Here is a 25,483-nt window from a genome sequence, read left to right on the forward strand (position 1 = left end):
TAAGAGGTTAAGAATTGGGTTGGATATTTATGTTTATTGTAATGTCCCTCAGCTCACTTACGTATTCTGGCAAAAAGAGGGAAAAATATCTTTGCGGACATTCTGTGTGAAGAAATTTTTAAAAATACACAAATATAACTATGGGAACCCCAGAAAGGTGTTATAACTAAGCATTTAACACATGTGTATAGTTAAATATAGTTACATTAGTAACTGACTTTATCCCAATGCTGATATTTTCATCCCATGAGACACAAAATTACGCAAATATTGCATCAAATATAATAAATTTTATTTTAAGAGCACAGTTTGTCTTAAATTGACATTTCTGGCCATAAAATATGTGACTTTACATTTGGAAAGTGTTGTCATTTTTATTAATTCTTCTTTCACTGGAAGCTCAAAACACTTTGTTACCTTTGACCATTGTTATTTTTGACTTTGTGTTGCACTGAGTTGTGCTCTGCCATGATCTTTCCCCCCTGGAAGGCCACAGATGCTGCATATGAAAGGAGATGCTGAGCTGTACAAGCTTCATGTTGGTAAAAAAGAAAAACAAATCTTAATGTCCTCTCACACTCGTCTCTCATCATTTGTCCACATCACCACACTGATGGCAATCTGCCCTCAGCAGCACAAGTTTTCAGTGTGAGAGAGACAGTAACATTTTGGGGAACTAAGGGAGTCGCTGAAATCTGAGTAAAAGAAGGGTTCATTTGCATAATGCTGTTTCTAATCAAGATTATTAAGGCCTCTAATTTTAGGGAATAGCACTCTGCTCTGTCCAAAGGCAGATTTAAACATTTAGTATAAAATCTTAATTATGTTAATTTTATAATTCTGTTTGAAATGCTTTGTAACATTGGAGATATCTCTTTTTTTTTAGTGACCCAAATCAACCAGTGCCGCAAGATACAAAATTCATCCATACAAAACCAAATCGTTTTGAAGAAGTAGCATGGACCAGATATTCCCAGAAAGACCAACTCTATCTTCACATTGGATTAAAACCACGAGTTAAAGAACACTATAGGGCCAATAAAGTGAACCTTTGGTTGGAACTGGTACCTCATCTGCACAATCTTAACGACATTTCACAGTATACCTCTACCACAACTAAAGTGCCATCGACTGATAATACTTTCAGACCAACAAGGAAAAATTCTGTTTCAGTTACTTCAGCCTTTCCTACAGCCAAACAAGATGATCCCAAACAACAACCAAGCCCATTTTCAGTGGATCAAAGGGACTATTCCACAGAATTGAGCGTTACTATTGCGGTTGGCGCATCTTTGCTGTTCCTGAACATTTTGGCCTTTGCAGCGTTGTACTACAAAAAGGACAAGCGGAGACACGATGTCCACAGGAGATGTAGCCCACAGCGTACGACTACCAATGATCTTACCCATGCACAAGAAGAGGAGATAATGTCCCTCCAAATGAAGCACACTGACTTGGATCATGAATGTGAGTCCATCCATCCACATGAGGTGGTTCTTAGGACCGCCTGTCCCCCAGACTACACGCTAGCTATGAGAAGGTCTCCTGATGATATTCCCTTAATGACACCCAACACCATCACAATGATCCCCAACACTATACCAGGGATTCAACCCCTACACACATTCAACACATTCACCGGAGGACAGAACAACACTCTGCCCCATCCTCATCCCCACCCCCATTCACACTCAACAACCAGGGTATAGCCAGACAAGACGAAACAAACTTTATTTTTTGATGGATTACAGTAGGTGATATTACTGAAGATTACTTGGCTTTCAACCTACAAGACTCTTACTATTTAAATATGGAGGAATATTATGTGAATATACATATCAAGAACTTTTGGGGTTTTGGAAAAAATGAATTGTACATATATCAAATGAACTTACGAAACAAACAAAACAAAAGAAAAAAAAACAAACAAAAAACAAAACGACCAACTGTTTGCAATTGCTTGAAGCAGTTGTCCTGAATGATACTTTTTCATTCACATTCAAGTATTAATTTTTTGAAGATTTAAGTTACATAATGGAATTAGGCATGTGCAACACAAACAGGAAAGAACAATGACTGAAAATTTTAAAAACCTATAAATATGCACAAGGGACACACTAATGGAATGTCAGATAATTTTCACCAATTTTTATTTGGACCTGTTTTCTTGTGTAGACCATATTTACATATTTGAATAAGTACACAAAGCACCAATGCTGTTAAGGCCTTAGAAAGGGGCTCATGCTGAAATCTGCCAGTCAAAGAAGTTTTACAGCCTGGCAGGTACAACATTATCACATAAGTGCTGTCAGTATAAAAGTTGTGGGAATAAAGGAAACTGGATATTTTTAGCACGATGTGCATGATAATTTATATGCTTGGTGGCTGTGCTGCTGATTAAGCCGTAATTAAAATTCTTCTCATCCCATTGGAGTTTTTAATAGAAGCTTTCTCCATCAATTGGCACAACCTAAAGAAGTTTTTTTAAAGGGGCAAAAGTAATTACAGTAAAATATTTCATGGTAGCTTCAGAAAGAAAAGGAATTGCAACAGTTCTTAAAGGTATTTATGGCATTCTAAGTAAAAAATGGTGGACCCTCACTGATATGAATCCCAGACAAAAAATGTGTATTATTAACTTTTTTTTTCCTTTCCACCTAAATAATTTCTAACTTTAAAATAACTACAACTTTAATGGAATCTCCTTTGAAGAAGGATTTATAATTTGCTGTGATTTAGTTATGATATATTTAGTTCAAATTGATAAGGAAAAGTGTGTCCAAAAATTAAATTGCAACAACATTTTGCCATATAAAAATGCCCCAATATTATAGCTCTGATTACACGTTTCAGTTTATTGTTTCAACTCATGTTGCATGTTACAAAGTTTACTTATAATACTTTAAAATAATGTTAATTCCCTTTTTGCTATACATTAGCTTTTCCATTCCAATGAATTCTCTAGACCAGATGGCAAGAGTGTAGAAAAAGAGGGTATGTAAGAATGGGGAGAGAGCCAACAACTGGAAATTTAAAAATCTGAATACTACATATGTTTGTGTGATTTGAAGTGAATGTTCTAAAATCACAAGAAATTTTTCATTCCCCTGTTGCTTTCCAGTAATTCTATACCACGGTCCTTTCAAAATGTTTGTATATGTAATCAGATGTACATTTATATAAAAGAAATAATTGAGATGGACTTAAGAGCACATCCCTGATAAATACTTTCTCTCTTACGTGTACTATATTTCTATTAGACTAAAGTTATGTGATTTTTTTTTACATTTTTTCAAATTACTAGCAATTTTGATAGTTTGTAAGATAATGCGAAGAACTTTCTCTGACAAACTAACTGCAGTAACAGAAACATTTCTTTTCAGTTACTCTTTTTCAAGAATGAAAGCTTATTACACACAAAAATTGTATACTACTTGATGGAAAATTACTTTGTATTTCTTGGCCATATTACTGGTCACTGAGTGAAATAAAGATAATCTGGATAACGAATATTATTCCAATGTTAAGAGACCTGATCTTTGCTCATTAAAGAGCTAAAATGTTTATTGCTGTTTTGTCATTTTTTAATGAAGTAATGGTAACTGTCTCAAATAAAGAGTAATATCTTAAGACCAGTCTGGTTCTTGAAGACATGAAAATGCCTTCTACAACTAGTACAACTGCATATTTATTGGCCAACCCCACCTACAACCATTTCTTACAGAAATATTGACATTGTGACTGTATGGTGTCATAATATCACATGTAAAACTCCCCTAGACTTCAGGAATGAGTTAAAAATGCAATATCAACACAAAAAAAAAAAGCCAAGGAACAGGCCTAATTGAAATAAATCTGCAGTATTCCAGGATAGGGAAAAAAAAAAATCACCTGGGTATTATTTGGGTGATTGAACTTTTATAAAAGATTGCTGGGTAGTTCAGAGCGTGTTTGTTAACATGGAGCACAGACATTAAAAATCGAGCTGAAATGAAAATAAAGTTCTGCAATTTCAGTTATTTAATTTACCTATTAAAGAAAAAAAAAGAAAAAGAAAAAGAAACCCATGTACTTAATTAGTACTTGTTACAGTCCCCAGTTTTAAATTGAGGTCTTTTTGTAGAAGCATAAAAAATAGTCTTCAAAATCCAGAGCGGTCTGTGTGCAATTTCTGCCTGATGTGGTTGTGCTTTTAGACTGTGACCTGCCAATGTAAACCAATAAAAAGAATTGTTTGCCATCTGATAATTATTGTTTAATAAGAAGATTGTATTTTGCTATGTTGATGAAACAAAACAAAAAAATACAAAAACATTGATGGCCATAAAACAAGATATTAATGAAATATGATTTTATGTGCTTTTCTTAACTTTATCAAAACCAAAATAACTTTCTACTATAGTTTATTTGTGGCCATATATCTATATATCTCTCTATATACAGTATCTGGTAATTGTTTACTTTTATTAGTTACAAAATAAATGATTTAGGTAAACCAAGCATGACACTACACTTTATTTCTGTCAGCCAATAGTATTTAAAATGTGAAAGATGAAAGCAACATCACAAATTCTGTCACTCCTGCTTGGAGGAAAAAAGTCCATTCCTGTGATGCAGATACTGTGAATGATATTTTAGTGGCTACTTTATAATGACATTACAGCAGCTGGCTTTCCAAAAGTAAGATGGTGTCCCACATTTTAATGCAACTTTAAGAAAGATCAAGAGATGTTTTAACACTGAAATGAAAATATAGGAAATGGTTTTGGAATCTCTTCATTATGCCTCATGGAATATAAGTTTGTTATTTTCAAAATATTTATCTGTTTGATTTGTTTTCCACAGTATCCTACAAAAAAGCAAAACTGAGTGTGATATTTAATTTCTTGTATCATCCTTGGACCAGATTTCCAATAAAATTAGGATATCAGTCAGTCTTTGGAAGTTCAGTAAAAATATAAAAAAGCCTGCATTTATTGCTTTCACACTTTTGTAAATATGTTTGCAGACCTTTTTAAGAAAATGTATTCTACCATTTTGAGAAAAAAAAAACCAAACAATGGAATCATTGTCTCGTTTATCTATTAAAATTACAGGCAATATAATGTGCTGTGCTGACATTTCTAGGAGAAATAAAACCGATAAAAACACATTTCTCTCAATGGTATCTCAGTTGGTTGTACCTGGTATTCTCCACACATGGAAGACTTGGAAGGCATGGGAGAACTTCCTGAATATAATCTCCCATTGGAAAATGTAGTTGTTTTTGTTATCTGTACTAAACATGGATTCCTATGTCACGAGTCTTTTAATTATTGGATATTTGTGTTACTCAAACATCCTGAAAAACAGATGAATAGGGGTCTAACAAATAAACATGTTACAGCTTTAAAGACACCACTGCACAGGAGGTGTTGGAATTTCTGTTGCCACCTTCACCAGGAGATGAAACAGCTGACTTCATAAGAAGCTGTCAAACATCATGGCATACCTTTGATGTTTGGAAGTTGCTGTTTTTTTCCTGTGATGTTAGTTTAAATATTGGCTTTCCCCTCTCTTTTTTTTTTTTCTAGTAATGAACAGTTACAGATGGTTGCTTTTTAATGTAAGCGAACATTAGATAATTTAATTATTATTGTGAAAATGTGCTCCCAAATAAATTAGATTAATAGGAAATTCCCTGCAGAGGTGAATGTTATTTTTCATTCAAAGCTCTTGTCAAAATATCTATTGCAGCTGTTCTGCTTTCTCTTTTTTTTCAGTCTATAAGCTAAGGGACTTTCTCCAAATAACATTAAAAATCTCTTTTTCTATTTGAAATAATAACACTATGAGATTAAGATGTCCTCCTGAGGCCTCCAAATAAATACGAGCAATTTTAAACATGGTGAACGGGCTTTCCCTCAAAACATTCTGATGTGATTTCATTCTGGCACATAAAAACATTTGTATGCAGACTAGAAACCAGCAGCATTTGATAAGGTGTTCAAGAGAACTACGGAGCAGAATCGATGAGTTCATCACCAGCCATGCGCAAAGTCCCTTTTCTCTTAGGTTCTGTTAATGCTTTTGTATAATTAATTCCTTATTTACAGGTTCAGTGGAATCTTAACTTTCTGAAATGGGAAGTGGTTAGAACAAGGTAATGAACTTTATCTGGTGGAAAATGTTCAGGGAAAAAAAAAACCTGTCGAGAGTCACCAAGGAGGTGTAGACTTTTATATGCAACCTGGCTTCGTTCCTTTTTGTTGGTATTATAATTCTCAATAATTCATACACATGGGAAACTATCATTTCTGTAATGAGCTTTAGTTTCGAAAAGGAATTTAAGTATTGTATGTAAATTGTAGATTAAAGCCTATTCTGAGTTTTGTGTCCCTTGCCACTGGGATGAATGAACAACCTCATAGAAGTGCAACAAATTTGTACAAGTAATTTTTATACAGTTACCTGAAATTTATTTTGTTTTCATGTGAAGATAAAAGTACCGTCACACCAGTAGAACCCGTGTAAGTATTCTTTTGTCACAGAAAATGCGTTCTTGTATAAATGTGCATCTTTGTCTCCACATGCATACCCACATGCACTACTCCAGCCAATAAAGGAGATTTCAAAAAATGTGACTAACCAGGGAATTTTACCTTCTTGCACCATTCAAAGGTGTGGAAGTAACACCTGTACATTCTTCATTCTCCACTGTTATTGACCAGATGCTCAACTGATGACATTTTTTTTAGCACCAGCTGAATTAGTATTTATCGTAGGACCTTTGAAATCAATGAAGACCTGAAAATTTACACCAGTTATTGATCTGCTTCCAGAGCTTTAATGTTCATCATGGCTCATCTCACCATCCAATTTTGAATATCTTCTCTTGCACATGAATACCCACTCACAGAAATTATTACAAGTATAACTACCTGATTCATGAGCACTACTAGGCATTAAAATGTGCTTTAAAATAAGCTTACACTTATTTGTATGTAAGGCTAAAATCAGGAAAAAAAGTCTACTTTATAAAGAAAAAATCCATAGTAATTACGCTGATGCAAAGAATAGGTTTGTACCACAGTTTGTAGCCTTAACATGCTGTAGTAAGTTTTATGTTAAAATCTTTATAAAAGGAACAGTTCTGTCTGATCCTCAAATCTATATGTTGACCTACATGTCAAAGTCATAATGACACTTTACAGCAGCTGGAAGCCTGCTCTGTTCTGCTTCATTCTGGAAAGGAAGAGACATGCAACTGGACCACATGTTGCTATAAATTCAGGACAGAAATAGCTGGATTTCCTCTGTCTTCTGAATTTCCCCCTCTTAATATCAGCAATGCCAGGCACTTAGCATCTATGAGCTTAGCTTTATAATGATGCTATTAAAAAAAAAAAAAAAAAGTGGGAGTTCTTAAGTTTATAGGACTCTGCAGTTCATATCCAGGTTTTTTTGCTTTACAGCTGTAAGAGCCAGTAACTTTTTTTCAAATGGAAGTTGGTAACACTGGCAACCAGAGGTGATAATACCAGAGCTCAATTAACAAGGGGTTCGAGAGAGACTGTATGAGCTGCTAACACTTTAACTGCATTATTAGAAATACAAAAAAGACAAATTTTTCATCTAGTGATTTTGTTCAGTTACTGAGGAAGTTAATGAGAATTTTGCTGTTGCCTTACAGAAAGAAGAATCAGTTCAGAAATCTGTATGAAATCCTGTGAGGTCCATATAGAAGTTAACCAGCTATGTCTGTGGTTAACTAAGAGTCTTTGGATGTTTCCAGACCTCCCCGAGTCATTTGTCCATCCATTTTTCTGTAAAGAGGAGTGTGTATGTTCAGGTATTCATGCTCAGTGGCTGGACACGGATAGATCCTTCCCAAAAAGATACATCCCCATGACATTGTGAGATCAGGTAACTTATTTTTGAGCAGGTCTTGCAAGCTTGGTCTCAGCACGTGGCTTTGGGATGGAGCTTGACTGTATCTCATGGGTGTGAAGGACAGAAAAGGAAATCCAGGGACTGCAAAGCAGTCACGGGCCAGACCTGGTGCAATGCACTTGCCTTTTCCCTGGGTAAAGTGAGGAGCGGGGCAGAACTTTCCGGCAGTTTGGGAGGGTGAGATGTACAATGCACCTGTTTCATCCACTAATTTCTAGAAACAGCTTCAGCAGTAATTTTAATCAATTAAGACTATATGAAAAGTTCTAAAAGTGATATACGATCCGTTTGACACTAAATGCATTTTCTGAAAAAGTCATCCAACATTTTAGTGATTGATGACAAATATATGGTTGTACAGTGGTGTTTTTCTACTTTTCATAAGGTTACTCTTATGTAGTGGTGATTTTGGCTGAACAGATGAATAAATTTTGCTCTTATTTGCATATAGGTAAGTCTAGAGCAATTTCTTGAAAGTGGAAACATGGACCTTCACTATAGTAAATAATATCCAAAACCAATTACTCTTGGTGAAATAGTAGAGATTCCCTTGTTAAACCATGTGCTGATTTTTTTCTTTAATGTTCATCAGTTTACCATAAATATATTTTTCTCTCCCCAGTTATTTACTGGAGTAAATGTCCCTGCTCTTCATAGAAGATGAAGATAACATTGGTTTCTTCTCATGGATCATGACTTCAGTGTCCAAGATGAGAAAATGTAATAGAAGAGGAAAAATAAGCCAGAGTTTGGGATTTGGGTTGTTGTTGGTTTTTTTTGTTGTTGTTGTTTTGTTTTTTTGTTTTTTTGTTGTTTTTTTTTTTTTTTTTTTTTTTTTGGTTTTGGTTTTTTTTTGGTTTTTTGTTTTTTGTTTTTGTTTTTTTTGTTTGTTTTGTTTTGTTTTGTTGTTGTTGTGTTTGTTTGTTTGTTTTTTGTTTTGGTTTTTGTTTTTGTTTTGTTTTGTTTTGTTTGTTCCCTATAGGCATATTTGCTATCTTGATTGTCTGAAGGCTGACCAGAACCCAGCAAAGGATACAACCTTAATTGCTGCAGCCAGGAACCTTGTTGGGAATTTTCCTTTTTCCTTGTCCAGGGTTAAGTTCATGAAAGGAGCTTTCTCCAAAAAAACACTCCCAACTGTAGCTCTGAGACCCACCAAGGAAGCATGAAAACACTTGCAAATTCTGCTGTGTTTGACAGAAGAAGGAACACATGTCAAAATTAATAAAATATTGGTAATATTTGTATATCTGAGATTCTTATTTTTAAACAAGGAATCCTTTTTCAACAATACATTTTATCTTAAATCTAAAAGGGCTGCCTGGTTACTAGAATTTTGACTGTACTGTAAAACTGCATGTGAATTCCTGTTTGTCCCATACTTGCCCTGGTTCCATTCTACAATTCAATTTAGGGATTTTATTTTAAAACTAGAAACTCTTTGTTTTTACTGAGTTGAGTCAGTATGGACTATTGCTAGGTGCAGTTTGTTGTCTCTAACTCATTTAGATTTACTCAAATATAATCCTTTCAGTTATGATTTTCTTTTTTTCTTACTTCCTTAGAGTTTTTGTTGGGTTTTTTTTTAACAGTTTCTGTAATAAGTGCAATTTTGTTCTTCATGCCCTCTCACAACCTTGCTACTGTTTCACACAGGTGCAAATATTTGAAATAATTTAAATATCTGTTTTCTTCATTTTATCAGTCTTCTTGTTTATTCTGCTGGAAATTGTGCTTTAACTTGTTTTTCTTGTAGTTGCACATCCAGGGCTATTACTAATTTATGAACTCCCAGTGATAGGAACTCCTATTTGGATTGGGAATGGAAATCTAGTTACTCTAGTACCTCTAGCATCTGGTATGGCCCAGATCAGTTGCTTGTGGGTAGGTGCAAGAAACCCTTCAGTCAATAAAGACAGGCATGTGCCAGGAAGGTCACAGTCATAACTGAATTATCCTCACACACGTCCTAGATGGTAGTTTTTCCCTTTGATAGATGCCAGAGGTGCAACTTCACAGGCAGAAGCCAGCCTCGAGCCAAGGTAAACACATGCCTCCAGAAACAAGCTGAGACTCGTGAACTATGCTGCCTCCTAGATTCAAAAACCTAAAAAACTAATAGTTTCCATCTCATGGCCATGCTTCAGACAAGTGTTGATGTATTTTTCATGGCTGTGCAGACATCAGACCATTTTTTTCTGAAGAGGATTTTGTTGTGGTGCCTGTGTCTGCCACAGCTGAGCTCCTCCTGACCCCCATGCAGGAAACAGCCAAATTTCTGTTGACTCCACCCAGGAAAGATGAGCACCTCCCCCAGCAGAAGGGAATGAATTACAGATGGGCAGCATCAACCTCAGTTTTCTACTGGTTTATAATTTGAAACAGCCCTTTGATTTCCTTCTTAAGGAGCAGAAGGAGGCTTGGTGGTTTGAGTATGATTGTGGGAGGTGTTTTTACTGTAGATTTGTGCTGGATGTTGAAGGTTATCAGGCTGAAATTCTTCCTTCCTAAATTTAACCACCAGTATTAGGTGCCTAATGTAAAGGAAGCTGACTAGACTTTACCTGAAGTTAGTAAGAGGAGGAATTTTAGTACTGGATAAATCATAGTGTATTGGTATCTGGTTGTCCCTGTTGACTAAGAGAGAATTTCTTCTAGGTGAAGAAATTTACTGCCCTTTCTGTCCTTCAGATACACTTCACTGTGAAAGCCTGACACAAGCATTTATAGATATATTTCCTATGTACACACATGTATGTATATATATCCTATTGATAATTATTTTTTCCAGTTGCAGAAAAATTGCATTTTTTCCAGATCAGAATCACAGCTTTTCATGCCCATTCTTTATCTTATTACCATAGTGCCTAGGGCTGAGGGAATAAGAGCAGCAGTGATAAGAACTAAACAGGAAAGACTCTGAGGCAGCACAAAGTAATGAAAAAATCCTCACTTGTGAAACTTCATAATGTAGAAACTTTACAGTAGTAAGTATAGCTAAGATTGGAGGAGGCTGCATATGGCTGCTATAGCACAGAATGCATTTCAGAATGGATTCTGCCTTGGGATGGCTAAATGGGATGGAGATGTTCTTATTTCTTCCATCTCTCTAAATAGCTCCAGGATTAGATAGATGGATCCAAGACAGCTAAGACACAGTGACGAGGTTTACAAGAATTGCTAGTTCCACAACATTTCACTCCATGTGATATTACTTCATGAGGGGTAAGTTTCCTCAGGAATGATTAAGCAAAGGGGAAATGCAGAACAGAGAAATGCTGTAGAGAAGAGAAAGCAGGGAAGAAGAGCTGGAGGAAAAACACCAGCCCAGAGGAGGGAATTTTGGAGACCAAATCACTACTGAGCAGCCTGGCACACCAGCAGAAACAGAGGCTTCTTGTAGCACTTGGTGCGACTGCTGTGTTTTGCCAGTTTGAGCATCTTTGATCAAATGAGCTGATTCTTCTCAGAAGTTAGTGTGGGTTTAGATATGTTTAACACACAATAGCTGTACTTAACAAAAAAGACTACTAGCTGCCTGTTCTGGTGCTGAGGAGTCCTTTTTCATACAGTCAGATATTCTGCCTTCTCCGTAGTTTTGAGTGTGTTTGCAGGCTTCAAACCTTTGTTTAAGGACTACAGGAAACGATAGGAACCACGAGAGTTCACATGTGAAAAGGATGAGAGTCGTATTTTCAAAAACTGCCCAAAAGCACAAGGGGTTTTATTAGCTGTAACAGCATAATAAATTATTTCTGTCAGCCTAGCAGCCTCTAGTTACTCTGTCACACTGAGTGGCACTACTTTAACCTGTGTTGAGCATGAAGATGTACAATAGATGTGTTGATGTCGAGCACTTGAAGAAGGGTTTACGTGAGTATTTTTAGACTTCCGTGTGGTCTCTGACATCTATTTGACAAGCACTTAAGACCACAAGATTTATAAAAACATGCTTTAGAGCAATACTACCTATAAATCATTGTAAACTGACTTTACTGGAGACAGAACCGGTTGTCCTATAAATCATTGGTGTTATTAAGAGAACTATGCAAAAATATGATCACTTATGTCTTGGAGAGGAGCTACATGAGTGCCTTGGCTGCATTTGTTCAACCCTCTCAACCTCAAGCTGTGTGTTGCAATCAGATTAACTGAAAAACTAAAAACAAACAGAACAAAATAGATAAAACTGATAGCAATATTTGCCACATGCTGAGGTCAAAGAGGTGTAAATACTGACAGATATTGATGGCTTCATCGCTTATGAAGCTACTAAACATTATCCATTTAGAGGAGAGATCAACAGGAAAAGCATCAGCTAATGGGGACCACCTGTGGGGCAATCACCACCAAGTGCACGTCCAGCCTGTTGATCTATAAGGCTTCTGTAAAACTGCTTTCTGAGATTAGAGGTCAGAGCTAGAAAATTATGAATTTCAGAGAACAGCTGTGAGCATTCACTGGACTCATTGACTCCAAGATCTTCAAGGAACCCTAATTTATATGAAGAAGTTGCCATCTAGTTAAGCTAGATACCAGGCACAGCAGATTTTGGTTTACAGCAGAGGTGTTTGGACTAAGGTGTGATTACATATGGTTCACATCTGATCAGCACAAAATAACCTTTTTTGATATTGTGACCATTACCTATGTGTCCCCACCTTCAGTCCTGCACTATATGTGGCATTTTCTGAGGAGGAGAGATAAGGAGCTAGTGCAGAATGCTTACCTGCATGCTAGCTTTGTTTGACTTTCACAAAGTTAATGAGGAGCACTTCTGGCAAATGGGAGATGTCTTGTCTTTCATCCTTGTCAAGAGGAATTTCCCTGCTGGCATTCAGACAGTTAGTTTCTGCAATTAGATTTGCATTAATATCTACTCGCTTTTCTATGTTCATTCTTATAGGTAGGTGAAACAAGAAATCTTGCTTATTCTTGTTCAACTTTTGAGTTTAAAAATCTTTTTGCCTGGCTGACATTAGTGACACACAACCCTAGGTTGCACATTTACAGTCCAAGTTGGTCATTGGAATACAACAGCATTGTATAAGCATCATGACGGTGTAAAACAATCTTTCAGCTTTAGACCACAGACACTGCAGTTTCTATTGCTCCTCAGTCTGTCTTGGCATTGCCAAAGTCTCACTGGAAAATCCAGATAGGTTGTCAAAAGGCAGCACTGGCACTGGAAAGCATCTCATTGTGCAGGCTGGTCAGGGTAAGTGGTCCCAGCCTTCCACATGGAATTTACAGACATCAGACTGAAATGCAGCAGAAGAGAGCAACCAAAGAGCTTATTTCAGGTTTTTATCACTATTGTGATGGTACTGGATCTAGGTCCATGGTCTGCTGTGCTAAACAGCAAATTAAATCCTAGAAAAAATCTTAAATAAAAACAAGCAAACATTTTCTGAGTTTAAAATTTTAATCTGAACTGTTGGCTGGCTGATGACCTTAACTCACAGATGTTACCTCACAGCAGACCTGTTGCAATTTTGCTGCACACTGGGTCACATGGCCAGAGTATTCAGCTGTTTGTTTCCAAACTAGAGCACATCTGCAACTACTTCTTCAGCCTCATAATTTCTGTGGTCTGTGATCTGTCCATAAACCTTCAGGTAGGTGCTGAGCTTATTTTTTCATGAATGTTCATCCTGGGTCTGTGCTGCTATAGTCAGAGCCTGGTCATGGGTAGCAAAAACTGATAAACTTGGAATTTGCAGACTGCAAACCTTTGACATCCCATATATCCAGCTACATAGGACAGGCTGCATTCTTCCCATAATGTGAAACTGCTTTTAAGATGGGATCAACAATAGATAGTTGCACAGAAGAAAGAAAAATCTCATTAAAAATCAAAGAGAAAGAAGTGTTATAATAATAATTTTACTGGTCATTTATATCTCAGTTTAAAAGAAATAAAAATCAATTTTCCTATTTTCTTTGGTCAAATTTAGTAATGCTTTTTCATAATATATAGAAAAATAGGCTATATTTTGCAAAATTATTGCAAAATTATATTGCAGCTGTTATTCTGAATGAACTTGTTTTATTTCATATGTCTTCAACAACAAAAAGGAAAGATTAGTAATCAGTCATCCTGATCTGTATTCTCCACTGAGCATTTACCCCATGTGAGCCCGAGATGCCTACCCACAAGATATCTCCTTCAACATCTCCAAGCTCATTCAGCTGCAACATGAGCAAGTAGCAGCCTCAGAGCTGCTCTGAGTTAAACTGGCAGTGAGGCATCATGTTCCAAGAGCTGGAGTCTGCACTGTGAAGGTGCCTCTGAACTGGGCAGGAGGAGCGAGGGGACTGTGCTACTGGACCTTTTTCATCTCCATTCAGTGACCTGTGGAAGATGAGGAACAGAAAGGCACAGACCCATTTTGTTACTACCAGCAACGCTACTCTGGCTCCTTTACACACAGTCCCTCTCACTTGTTGTGCCCCATTAGACAAGAGTTAAAACCAGCAATTAAAAATACTAACATTTAATTTTAGAAAGTGGAGGCAGGCTGGAATCATCCAGAGCAGACAGCAGGGTCAACAGCAGGCAGGGTCTGTAAATTGACTCTGTCTGGCGTGAGCAAACTTAGGTAACTGCTGATTAGGCAGGTCTTTTGATGTGCCTTTTGTGAAAACAAATTCAAGCTGCTACCTTCCATACACAGCACAGCTGATGATGGGTTGTTACTTAAAGGTCTGGGAAAGCAGCTCTCAGATCCCCAGCTTGTCAGAAAAACCAGCAGGAGGGGGCAGGAATAATGAAAACAAATGTACCCTGAGAACTGGACGGGTACCACTGGAGCAGGAGTCAACAGTGTGATGTGCCCTGGAACGTATGGCAGGAAACTGTGTAAAGTCAAAGCTGATCCAGGACACCAAAAGAGCTTCTGTGTATTCATTACTTGCTGTGCTTGGGTCCTGACAGGGCAAACAGTATCAGTTATGCTTTTCTTCCCCTGTGCAGGGTGGCACAGCTTTAAGATGCTTCCCTATCCTTGGAGAAAGAGACTGCAAAATTGCACTGACAGGTACAGCTGGTTGGAAGGGGAAGGAAAAGCAGCTGTTGTAGTGATGGCTGTGCTGGGGGAGGTGGCAGTGCATTGACAAATGTCATCAGCAGCTGGAGCAGAGCTGAGCAGCAGCACAGATTGATGGTGGTGGGAGTTCAAGCTATTCCTGTAACCCCCGTAACCACAAAACATTTGCTTTTTTCCAGTATGAAGAAAGTTTTCAGACAGTGCTTAATGATTCACTTCCCTTACAAATGAATAGCAGAAAACATCCTTTAATCAACAAAACCCTCTCATTGCTGTTGATAACAGTTTTTTCATAGGTGTTTAAAAAAAAAAAAGTCCATTTCCAGCTGTCACATATGCAAAATTCTCAAAATAGCTGAGAATTTGAAAGCTATTTTAGGATTTTTAGGTTTTAAAGAACTTTCTGACTGGGAGTGTGAGATCACACTCACAAGCACTAGGAATAATTCTTATTGTTGTTATTTAATTCCTGGCAGTAGGTACTAATGTTATTAGAAAAAAAAAAAAGAAAACCAAAAAAACAAGAACTGTAGGAAACTACTATATTTTTTACCTGACCTACTCTGCAAAAGGCAGCTGCTGTAATTTTACATGCAGCTCCAGCAGCAGCTGTTTATCTAATGAGCTTTGGAAGACCAGCTCTTCCAGCCCGACAGCTCTGAGAAATACAGAAGCATGGCAAAAAGTGGCATTGATGTTTCAATAAGTGACATTCTTTCCTTTGAGTCAGCATGAACAAAATGTGTTGGAATAATGTAAAAGGTGCTGGGAGTCTCCACCTTCATACAAGGCTTAAAGCCAGTACCTATCTTCTTCACAATAAGAGACTCTCCAGGGCACGGATGAGAAATAAGTGTATGTGGTCATAGACTTCAAGGAGTCTATGAAAGACAGAGACATTTTGGGGAAGGAGAGAGTAATTTTGGTTCTTTGCAGTACCTGTGAGTTGAATAAATGCTATTGGATAGTTCTGCATTGCATAAGCTACCTCTAAACAGAGTATTTGAGATCCCTTAAATATGAGTCCTGTCATAGCACTGGACCTTCATTCAGGAGTTCTCTGCAAGTCCATATGATGCTGCTGCTCCAACACAGTGCAGTGTAAGGCTCATATCCTTACAGCATTGTGCCAGAACGTCCTGCTGCTGTCACCTTTGTGGTTAAGCCTCTAGCTTAACTAGTTAAGTTCTCACAGCACAGTTAAAAATAAAATGACCTCTTTCTTTCTCTTGCTGCTGTCACAATTGTCATTCCCCACCAAATGCCCTAACTTCCCACTGCGCCCCGCTGGCTCTGCTGCCCCTGTTGTCTCAGTCCAAAGAGTTTCTGAACAAGAGACATGCTTTTATGGAGCCTGGCAAAGCTTCAGAAGGGAAAAGGAAAAATCAATACCGCTTCAAAGCAAAGTCTTTGCTTCAGTGAATATGACATTTGCCCTTTCCTCACTAGTGGGAAAAACAACAAGGACACTTACACCGGCAATGGAAATAGAATGAACAACAACAGAGAGACCTTCCAGGTTTGACTTGTAAAGGGGAATAACTTTATAGTCATTGTCCCTATTTGGTGACATCAAAAGCAGGTGTAGGGTGTTAGGCAGTGCAGCCTGGGAATGAAGTGGAAAGTAACACAAAGTCAAAGAGAAGAGAAGGAATTTGGAACGAGAGATAATGGACTCTGCTGAAGAAACGAGGAAGGAAAGACACGACACAAAGGTCAGGTCCATCGTGGCACAATCAAATCAGCCACGAAATGTCACCTGAAAAGGTGGGCCATAACAGTAAAAGGACCTTCCAGTAAGTTTTACACCATTTTGACAGCTTTGCAGTGACTGAAAATGGTGACAGAACCTCACATTTTGCTAATGAACAGCTTTTTGGTAGGGTTGAGCAGGTCAGAAATTTTTTAACAGAAACTGAAAATGCCAATTAAGGAAATTAACGTTTCTGCAAAATCAAAAGAACTTTGACAGACTCTCACTGCTGATTTTGGAGGATTTACAAAAATTTGCTTCAATCATTTTACACATTCAATTTTTCATTAATTTAATTGTTTCTAACTACTTTCATTTCAAAAGTACATGCTTTTTCCAAGTTCCTAATTTCATTCTGTTTTGACTATGCAACTTTTTAGCTAGTTTTCCAAGTTGTTTTTTTTGATGTTTCTATTTCTGTGCCATTCTTCATATGTAATTTTGTGAACCTCTTTCTTTTGGAATACCATGTATTGTTTCAGTAGACTTTGTGTAATTGTTTGAAAATAGTCTTCTGTAAAGAAAGTATTTTCCTTATGTGAAGCTGTGCCTTTCGGCTGCAGCTGCCACTGGCTTTGTTGTAGTTTCTGGCCTGTGCAATGGATAATTTACAGCATCTACCTGTCCCTGCTGGGAGGGATCCCAGGTCAGCTGCTGTTGTTGCTGTCATGTAACAGAGCTTCATCCTGGGTGAATCAAACAGCAGGATTTCTGAGAAGCACACACGTAGTGGAGCAGGACAGTCATGTACTCATACTCTGACCCCTGTACTTGTGCTGGGTGAGAGTTCTGCAGCTGCAAGAATCAATAAAAACGTATTGATTTCTCCACACCGTCATAAAGCTGGTCTGCTCTAATCTCCAGTTTGCAAGCTGAAAAAGGAGACTGTAAAACTGAAATTGTCTTAAACTTTTCCTCCTTTTTCTTCCCCCTCTCCGTGCTTGCACAGGAGACCAAGATCTGTTTCTGACAGAGCCACCTGGCCAGGAAGGGGTAGCCCCCCTTGCTGTATCATGGCAGCCTACTCTGTTAACACTCAGGTTGTGAGAATAGCTGCTTTTGAAGCTTTTCAAGTAAGGAGAAGTGCAGGGTGGGATTTCCCAAAAGGCAGAAGTTAAATGTTTTCGCTGGCTCATCCCTCTACATGCAAGCAACATCAGTCAAGGAAATGCTTGTGACCAAAGAGCTCAGTGCACCTCTGGATATTCCAGATTCATATAAAGTTGCTTTTTTGGAGTAATTTCAGCTATGCTTGATGTTTTCTGTTCTACGCAGAAGATAGGTAGCCCCTACTCATCTGAAGAACATGGCAATGTCCTCCCTTGGTAAAATACATCTCGGCGTTAAAAATGAAGTAGGTGAAGGGTGAAGCAGTATTTTCTATAATATTTAATTTCACAGAAACTGTCACCCAAAGCCATACCTGTCAAAAGGTGAGTGGGCAGGTCTCTATTTCTGGTACTCACAGAGATGGATGTAGCTGTTTGTCAGTTGTAGAGCCGGTCTTGGTTAAATCCCAAAGTCCTGATACAACACATGTGATGCAGTCATAGAACTATTTATTATATGTTTGGTTTTTTTCAATGGAATCAACTCAAACTCCCTTTTGGATGTTCCTCTTTGTGGCATGAGCACAGCTGAGTACGGTAATTGGAGAAATTGTTGCACATTGGTCGTTAACCTTCTGCACACATGTATTATTGGATAATATTTCAATATTTAAAATACTAATAGTGTTGAGTATACTAACACTGCTTTGTGAGGTATGAAAAGGTTGGGAAAAAGGGCTGATTTTCATACCGGTGGTAATGGCTTCCCACGAGAACACGCCCTGTAACATTATTGGGGTTTGCAGGTGCAAGGCCATGGAAACAATAAACAAAGAAGTGAGAACAACAATGGGAACACGGTGCCTCTGCAGCTGCTGTGAAAGATTCCAGAGCTGTTCGATCTTACTGCTAAGGCTGAGGCACAGGGGCACCTGAGGCACAGCAGGCCAAATTCAGCTTTAGCATAAGCAGATGTGATGTTGTAGTGCTCAGTGTCTCATCTTGGCTTCATGGTCTTGCAATAAAGCATAAGAACATAGCCTTTTCATCAAAATATACATTTCAGCCAATCTACACTTTGGGTTTCATTCTAGAATGGTGTTTATTCAAAGAATATAATACTTCCTAAATAAACAAACAAAACCTCACATCTCTCCCCTCCCTGCCACATGGAATTCAGGATACCATAGCCCACGGATCACAAAGTGAGTCATGCTGACGTACAGAAATACCACCCAGTCAAGCTGGTAAAACAACCCAGATTTGAGAGATGGAGGTCTCTAAATTAAGAGTGCTCTGCTGCTCACCCCCAGGCTGTTAAAGCTCATGACTGTCTGCTCCAGCACCACAGTTGCTATGGCAATTCATATAGACAAAACGAGTAACCTGTCAGTAACCAGGTAAAAAACTAGGACTTAAATTATCCTCAGAAATTAACAGGAAGCTGATATAGATGCCAAAGAATCAATCCACTGTATTTTCTGTGTCCAATACCACTTCACAGGCAGGCAGCTGCCTTCTGTATAAGCTGCACATTCCCAAAGCCTTTGAACACTCCCACCACACAGAGCACATTTGCAGCAACTCTGACTTGGGGAAAATAATAATAAAAAACTCTTGTAAAGAAACTAGGAACAGACAAAAAAAGTTTAAGCAGACCCAGACAATGCCTACTTGGATGCTACTCTAAAAAAAAGTCAGATGGTGTCTTATTAGAAGATAGATATTTTTCAGATTCTTTGGCATAATGCTAAAACAGAACCTGAGCACCTGCAAATGACAAATCTTTAACAGCAGAGAAACAGGCACGTGGCTATGACAGGATCTGTTGTATTTTAGAAGTGGCAGGCTGGACCTTTTTTCCATTTAATTAGTGAATATATCTTGTTCATGCTCCTAGTACTATAGCACCTTAAATCGCATTATAATATGCTTCTCAGTAGAAAAGAAATTGAAAAAACCAACAGAATTGTCAGCAGCTACTTTTATACAATTTCATAATCTCAGTTTTGCCATCTCCAATATGAATTCAGTGATACAAATAAGGGATTTATCAAATGGAGACCACAGATTTAGCACACTGAAACTTTCTTACGTCACTCGCAAACACTGTTATAAAGTGCAAAATATCAGCCCAAATAACAGCTAAACCATGTATCCGAATGTGCATTTCTAAGGATTTTCAGCATTCTTCTTCCTCCCCTGGAGGTGCAAATGCCCCCAAATGGGTGGCAGACAGGTACTCCCTTCCCTGCCCCACCAGGCAGAGCTTCTAGACAGGCCGAACCAGAAACACTGTGACTCCCACAAGGCTGTGGCATGAGAGATCTCACTTTATGGGGCACCACCAAGGTAGAAACAGTCACCCACAGCAAAGCTCTGAGCATGGAAATCTGCCAGCTGTCACTGATTGTCATAACAGGAATCACAGAATCATTCAGTTTGGACAAGACCTTTAAGATCATCAAGTCAAGCTGTTCCCCCAGCACTGCCAAGCCCACCACTAAACTATGTCTCCAACTGCCACATTTCCACGTCTTTTCAATACCTCCAGGGACTCACCTGGATGGCATCAAGAATTTGACAGAGCCAGAATTACTTTTAATGTTGCTGAGCATCATTGCAAGGAAGAAAGGACAGTGTCTCCTGTTAGGTACAGCTCTTCCTTGCAAAGCGCAGCTCAGCCCTGTAACATTTCATTCCTTGCCCTGCCTGGACATCCTCCTTCTTGGGGAGCTGCAGACATGCCAAGTAAATCAAAGGTATAAGAATTTATGAAACCCAAAGCAGCACTGGATTTTGGAATGACAGCATGATTGTATATTGGCTCTAATAAAAGGCAAAGGTTCCCTGAAGCCTCAGGCTATGAAGTGGAGTAGAGCAATGTGATTAAGAGAGAGTTAAGATGTATTAAACTTTGAAGAAAAAGGCATTCTGTTAGTGACATGTTAATAGATCCCAGGAAAGATTTGTTAATGGACTAAAAATTGAGAAACTCTTTGAAGGCAGCACTAAGTAAAAAGTAAATCACTGTTACTCTGTGGGTGAGGTTCACTTGGAACCTGGAGAAAGCAGGAGCGCTGGGTACACCCAGGGCTTCCTGGCTGGGGCTTGGAGGCTGGGACACAGGGACACAGGGACACAGGGACACAGGGACACAGGGACACAGGGACATGGGGCTGGTCCCAGCATGCTCCCAGCCCTGGTGCTGTACCACAGCTCTGCACAGCCACACCTGGTTTTAGGTCTTTCTTCCCATCCCACCGAGCACATGAGTGAATAAAACTTTATGATTTGAGTCTGTGAAGATGGCTGGGGATGTGGTGATTTCCTGAAGAGCTAAGTAATGACTAATTTTCAATTAAAAGACACTGTAGTGGGGCAACAGCTAAAAATAAAATGCGATCTCATCGAAGTCTGAACCTTGTAAGGACACTGAGCCCAGTAAAAACCTTCCTCTGGCTGGTATGAGAAACTAAAATTTACACTGATAGCAACCCAAAAGCAATAATAATAAGGGGGGGAAAAGGGGCAGTAAAATGTTTGTCTTGGCCTGATCTTTTTTCTGTGATCTCCTTTCCAAGTTGACATATTGAAAGCAACAAAAGTGACAATATTTTGGAGCACACGCACTTCTGAAAGGCAGAAAGCACCAGAACAAGTAATGCTGTCTCCTCTCGATCCTGAAAGCCTGATTTATTCTTGCTGCATTATTATAAAAGGTATATATTTTGTGACATGATGGAAGCACTAGGGGACCTTGGCCCATCTTATATATTTGGCTCAACTTCATGTTTTAATTGGATGCTTCTGGATTTCCACAATAATAAACAAAAAACAGCAAAGGGAGATAAATCAAGCACCTTTCACCAAATCAGTTCATAATCTCCCCTCTGGGTGGTCAGCTTTGCATTAGCTATCAAACATTTTTAAAACCAACTGTTATCCCATGGCACTGAATTCCATGAATAAAATTTCTGTGATGACATTCATACTTAAGAAATTAAAACCTCCTGGTCGATTTTTAGGTTCCCTATTCACAATCCTAACTAGAGGCAATTTCTTTTCTTCATGGCCTTGTTCAGATGCATCACAGATTCTTGGATTTCCTCACATAAACTTTAACCTGCGTTTCATAGGCAATGGGAAAGTGGCATCAGGAACTTTGGATATGGCTTCAGAGAGGACTGGATGTTACTGGGGTAATTGCACAGCTACTATTGTACTGTCAAGCACAAGCCTTTTCTTCAAAAGAAGCAATCCTACATGTTTGGGGAAATTGAGCAGTGATAGTGGTGACAAGAATTAGTAAAACAGGTGCCTAAACCCTGTTCTGGTTTTTTTCAAACTTGGGATCCAGCAGCATGCTAAGGAGCATGGCACCCAGCTGATGCTTTAGTCACCCCTCGTGTGCTCAGCTCCTGGGTCAGTCTCAGTGATGGGGATCCTCTCCTGGCCAAGTGTTTTCCATTGGGAAGCCCCAAACCAGGCTGAGCCCAGGTGATGCAGGCTCTTGTCAGGTAACAGCAGCCAGGAGTTTTGCATTTGGGAGCTCAGCAAGGTGCTCATGAGCTGTATGTAAGTGTCAAAGGGGAAATGGTGTGGTTTAGTCCTATGAGCATCAGTGACTGCACCTGGGACATACCAGCACTCCCAGGAGTCTGTGTTGGAAAGAAACTTCCAGAAAGAGAGAGCAAAAGCAGAGATGTGGAGTGAGAAGGGGAGAGGTGGGCAGATGGCAGAGGCTGCAGCTCTGGGGCCCTGATGTACAGCTGCAAAGCAGGTTTGGAGGGAAGGCTGAAAAGAGTGAGACACCCAGAATACCTTCAGTTGAAGAAGAGGATCCTTCCCCAGAATGCAAGTAGGTGTTTGAGTATCTTAAAAGGGATGAGAGGAAGCACTTATATGGTTCTTTTACAGATAGTCCTGAATGGAGTATCCTGAATAGATGTGTCTTGAGGTGGGGGTAGACCAGGGCAATTAATAGCCAAGGAACTGCACCTGCTCACCATGCTCTTTATACAGCAACTCAATATGACAAGTCCAAAGAAAGAATTCAATATTGAGGGGAAGGGTTTTTAATTTAAATTAAAAAAAAAAAAGTCCTACATCTCTCTGATAGAGTCCTACACAGTAGGAAAATGCCAAACTGCTGATTTCTTGCAATGCTTATGATCCTAATTACTTTATTGATTCAAGGCCTGCATTATATATATTTTTTGTTCTAACTTTTTTTCACTGCTTGTGTTTTTACTACAGTGAGCACTAAAATTTAAGCTCTGTAAGATGGAACTGTCCTAGGGCTTTTTGCTGCTATACATCATAGAGGGTTGGGGGTTTTTTAGGCAATTTCCATATTAATAACTACTTAGCTTTTCCTTTTGGCTTCTGTTTTCCACGAGGAAATAATAACCCTTCTCTCCTTGTGGAAGAGGGGGAGTGACATGTTTGTCTGGGGTTCTTTTGATTATTTTTATTTCAGTACATATTTCTTAACTGAGAACAGTCTTCCTAAAATATCTACCTTCTGATGACCACAGTAAATCATGAAACTATGTATTTATTATTCCTTTTTTATTTTTTTAAGACATGATAGAAAGGAAAGCCATTTAGCAAATCAGGTGCAAAACTAAGATCTATGTTTTAAGAGCTGCAGGGGAGCTGGAAGAAAATTGGCTCTTGTGATGAAGCATTATTCAGTCCATCACACATTTGAAGTACAATTTTGCCCCTGAGGTGAAGAAACTGGTCTTTTTTTGCCTTCTATATAACCTTGGAGTTTGGAGGATTTTCCTTGTGTACCACTTGGTAGTACCTCTGCATCTCATGATTTGGGCTATACTAAGAATGGTGGGGGCAAATATGTGTGTATTTGAAGAGCAAGGCAGGTGAGGGTAGAAGGAACAGAGACAGGACTGTTTCCAGTCCTGCTTTCCCTACATGGCTGCTCTTCACAATGAGAGAATTGGGAATTTTATTGTTTGGTTTTGTTCTGGACCTCTTTCAATTTTCATTGCTCCTGATAGGGAATGAATAAAAATCAATGGTGTTTGAATTAACTTGTCTGTGTGCACAGGAACAGCCTGGAGGCCCCGAGCTTTGTGCACGACCTGTTTAAAATATTAGGGAGCCATCCACACTTCCACATCACCCCAACATTGCCTGTGCTTTAGGGCTCCCTTGTGCTCCTTAGCAGTGATTCCTAGGTAGGGTAAATCAGCCATTAAACTGTAAATTGAGAGATTAAGTCAAGTCTAGTTATTCAAAGAGTGTACTGCTCTAAGTCATTAATAAATATATCCCAAGAGGCAGGAATGGGTGCATGGTGGGTCCGTTCCTGGGCAGAGCTTCAGTAAGCAGCATTTTCAGTATCCTGAAAGTAATGTGCAGCTTTGGAGGGTGTGGAGAGCAAGAGGAAAGGGGGATGTGCTGCAACAACACCTCTTCAGTATCTCCCTTCCTTCTTGTACAGCTTATTACCTTTAGTGTCACTGTGATGCATGAGAGTGACTGTGAGTGATGTTGATTGTGTGCTGTGGGGAGGATGGAGTTTGAATTCTCCTCTTTGACTTTCCAGCACTTCTTTCTGGTACAGAGTAAGATTATTTTCTTGCCTTTTCCTGTTCCTCTTCAGAGCACTCTAAGAATACTAACAGCATTCTTGTTCCACTGTGCTTTGCTGAGCACGGGGCTGTGAAATCCAGCTGGCACTTGCACAGAGATTCATATGGAAAACTGTCCTGGCTTCCTCCTCTTAACCCTCTATAAGGCCAGTCATTCTATTTTTCAAGATATAAATTAAAATAAAAATCTAAGAATATAATGTAGAAACTGCTGTTGTGTACAGCTCCATAGGTCAGACTTGTTTGTTAAGACTGTAGCTTGAAGGTAGAGGGCAAATCATGTGAAAATGTTAGTACTGTAAAAGAGGAGCAGGGGGGAAAGAAAGAATAAGGTTTGGAGAGAAGGAAAAATAATTTGAAGAACATTCTAAGCAAAAGTGCCAGAAGGAAGTCGTACATATTTCAGAGAGACAGATTGGGCAAAGAAGCCTGGCAAAGCAAATCCATGTAGCAAAGCTGTTAAAATGGCATTGTCTTAGAGCTGTGAAACAGCTCTGCATCCTGCATTTCTCTGCATGAGTTAACTTGACCCCCCAGCCATTGTTTCCTACAGGAGTGGAATAACATGATAGGCAGCAGGAGGCAAAATTATTTCAAGTCTATCAGCATTTCTTCCTGTAACCAAAAAAGTAAACACGGACATCAGCATGTAAACAGGATGCTCAGCTGTAAATTAGAGCAAGATGTAGCTTGTTCTACATTCAGCTTTTCCAAAAATAATTCTGCTTTAGTAAATAAGACATTCTGTATGTGTATCCTACTTCAACACATTTCAGATTGCTGTCAACAAACTGTAGGGTTTTAGTAGAAGGTGTTTGCTAAATAACAAGTAAGGCAAACTGGATTTACTAAATCAGACTTTCTCTGTTTTTGTTGCTAAACTTCTGTATGGAATATGCTTTTCTGTATTTGGATAAATGCTGCTAGGGATTTACTGTTCTATTTGTGACTGTGGCTGTTCTTTCAAAGCAGTCTTATGGCTCAGATAGTGGGATAACCAGGAGGTGGGTGTTCTACTTCTAGCACTACATTACTGTGTTTTTTAGTTTTTTAAAAAACATATATTTTGGCAGGGAA

General features: G+C 38.7%; 1 protein-coding gene across 9 annotated transcripts in view; it reads left to right on the plus strand.

Annotated features, from left to right (window-relative positions):
• NLGN1 (neuroligin 1) overlaps positions 1-5,152 on the plus strand; it is a 435,650-nt gene extending 430,498 nt beyond the window's left edge. For all 9 annotated transcript variants that reach the window (XM_064665869.1, XM_064665866.1, XM_064665868.1 and 6 more), the window contains one exon: positions 887-5,152. In XM_064665869.1, coding sequence (XP_064521939.1) covers positions 887-1,709 — 823 coding nt within the window. In that variant the 3' untranslated portion in view covers positions 1,710-5,152. The remainder of the gene's footprint in view (positions 1-886) is intronic.
• Positions 5,153-25,483: the final 20,331 nt, after the last annotated feature.

This window comes from Pseudopipra pipra, chromosome 10, assembly GCF_036250125.1.
Source record: "Pseudopipra pipra isolate bDixPip1 chromosome 10, bDixPip1.hap1, whole genome shotgun sequence".
NCBI classification, from domain to species: Eukaryota; Metazoa; Chordata; class Aves; order Passeriformes; family Pipridae; genus Pseudopipra; species Pseudopipra pipra.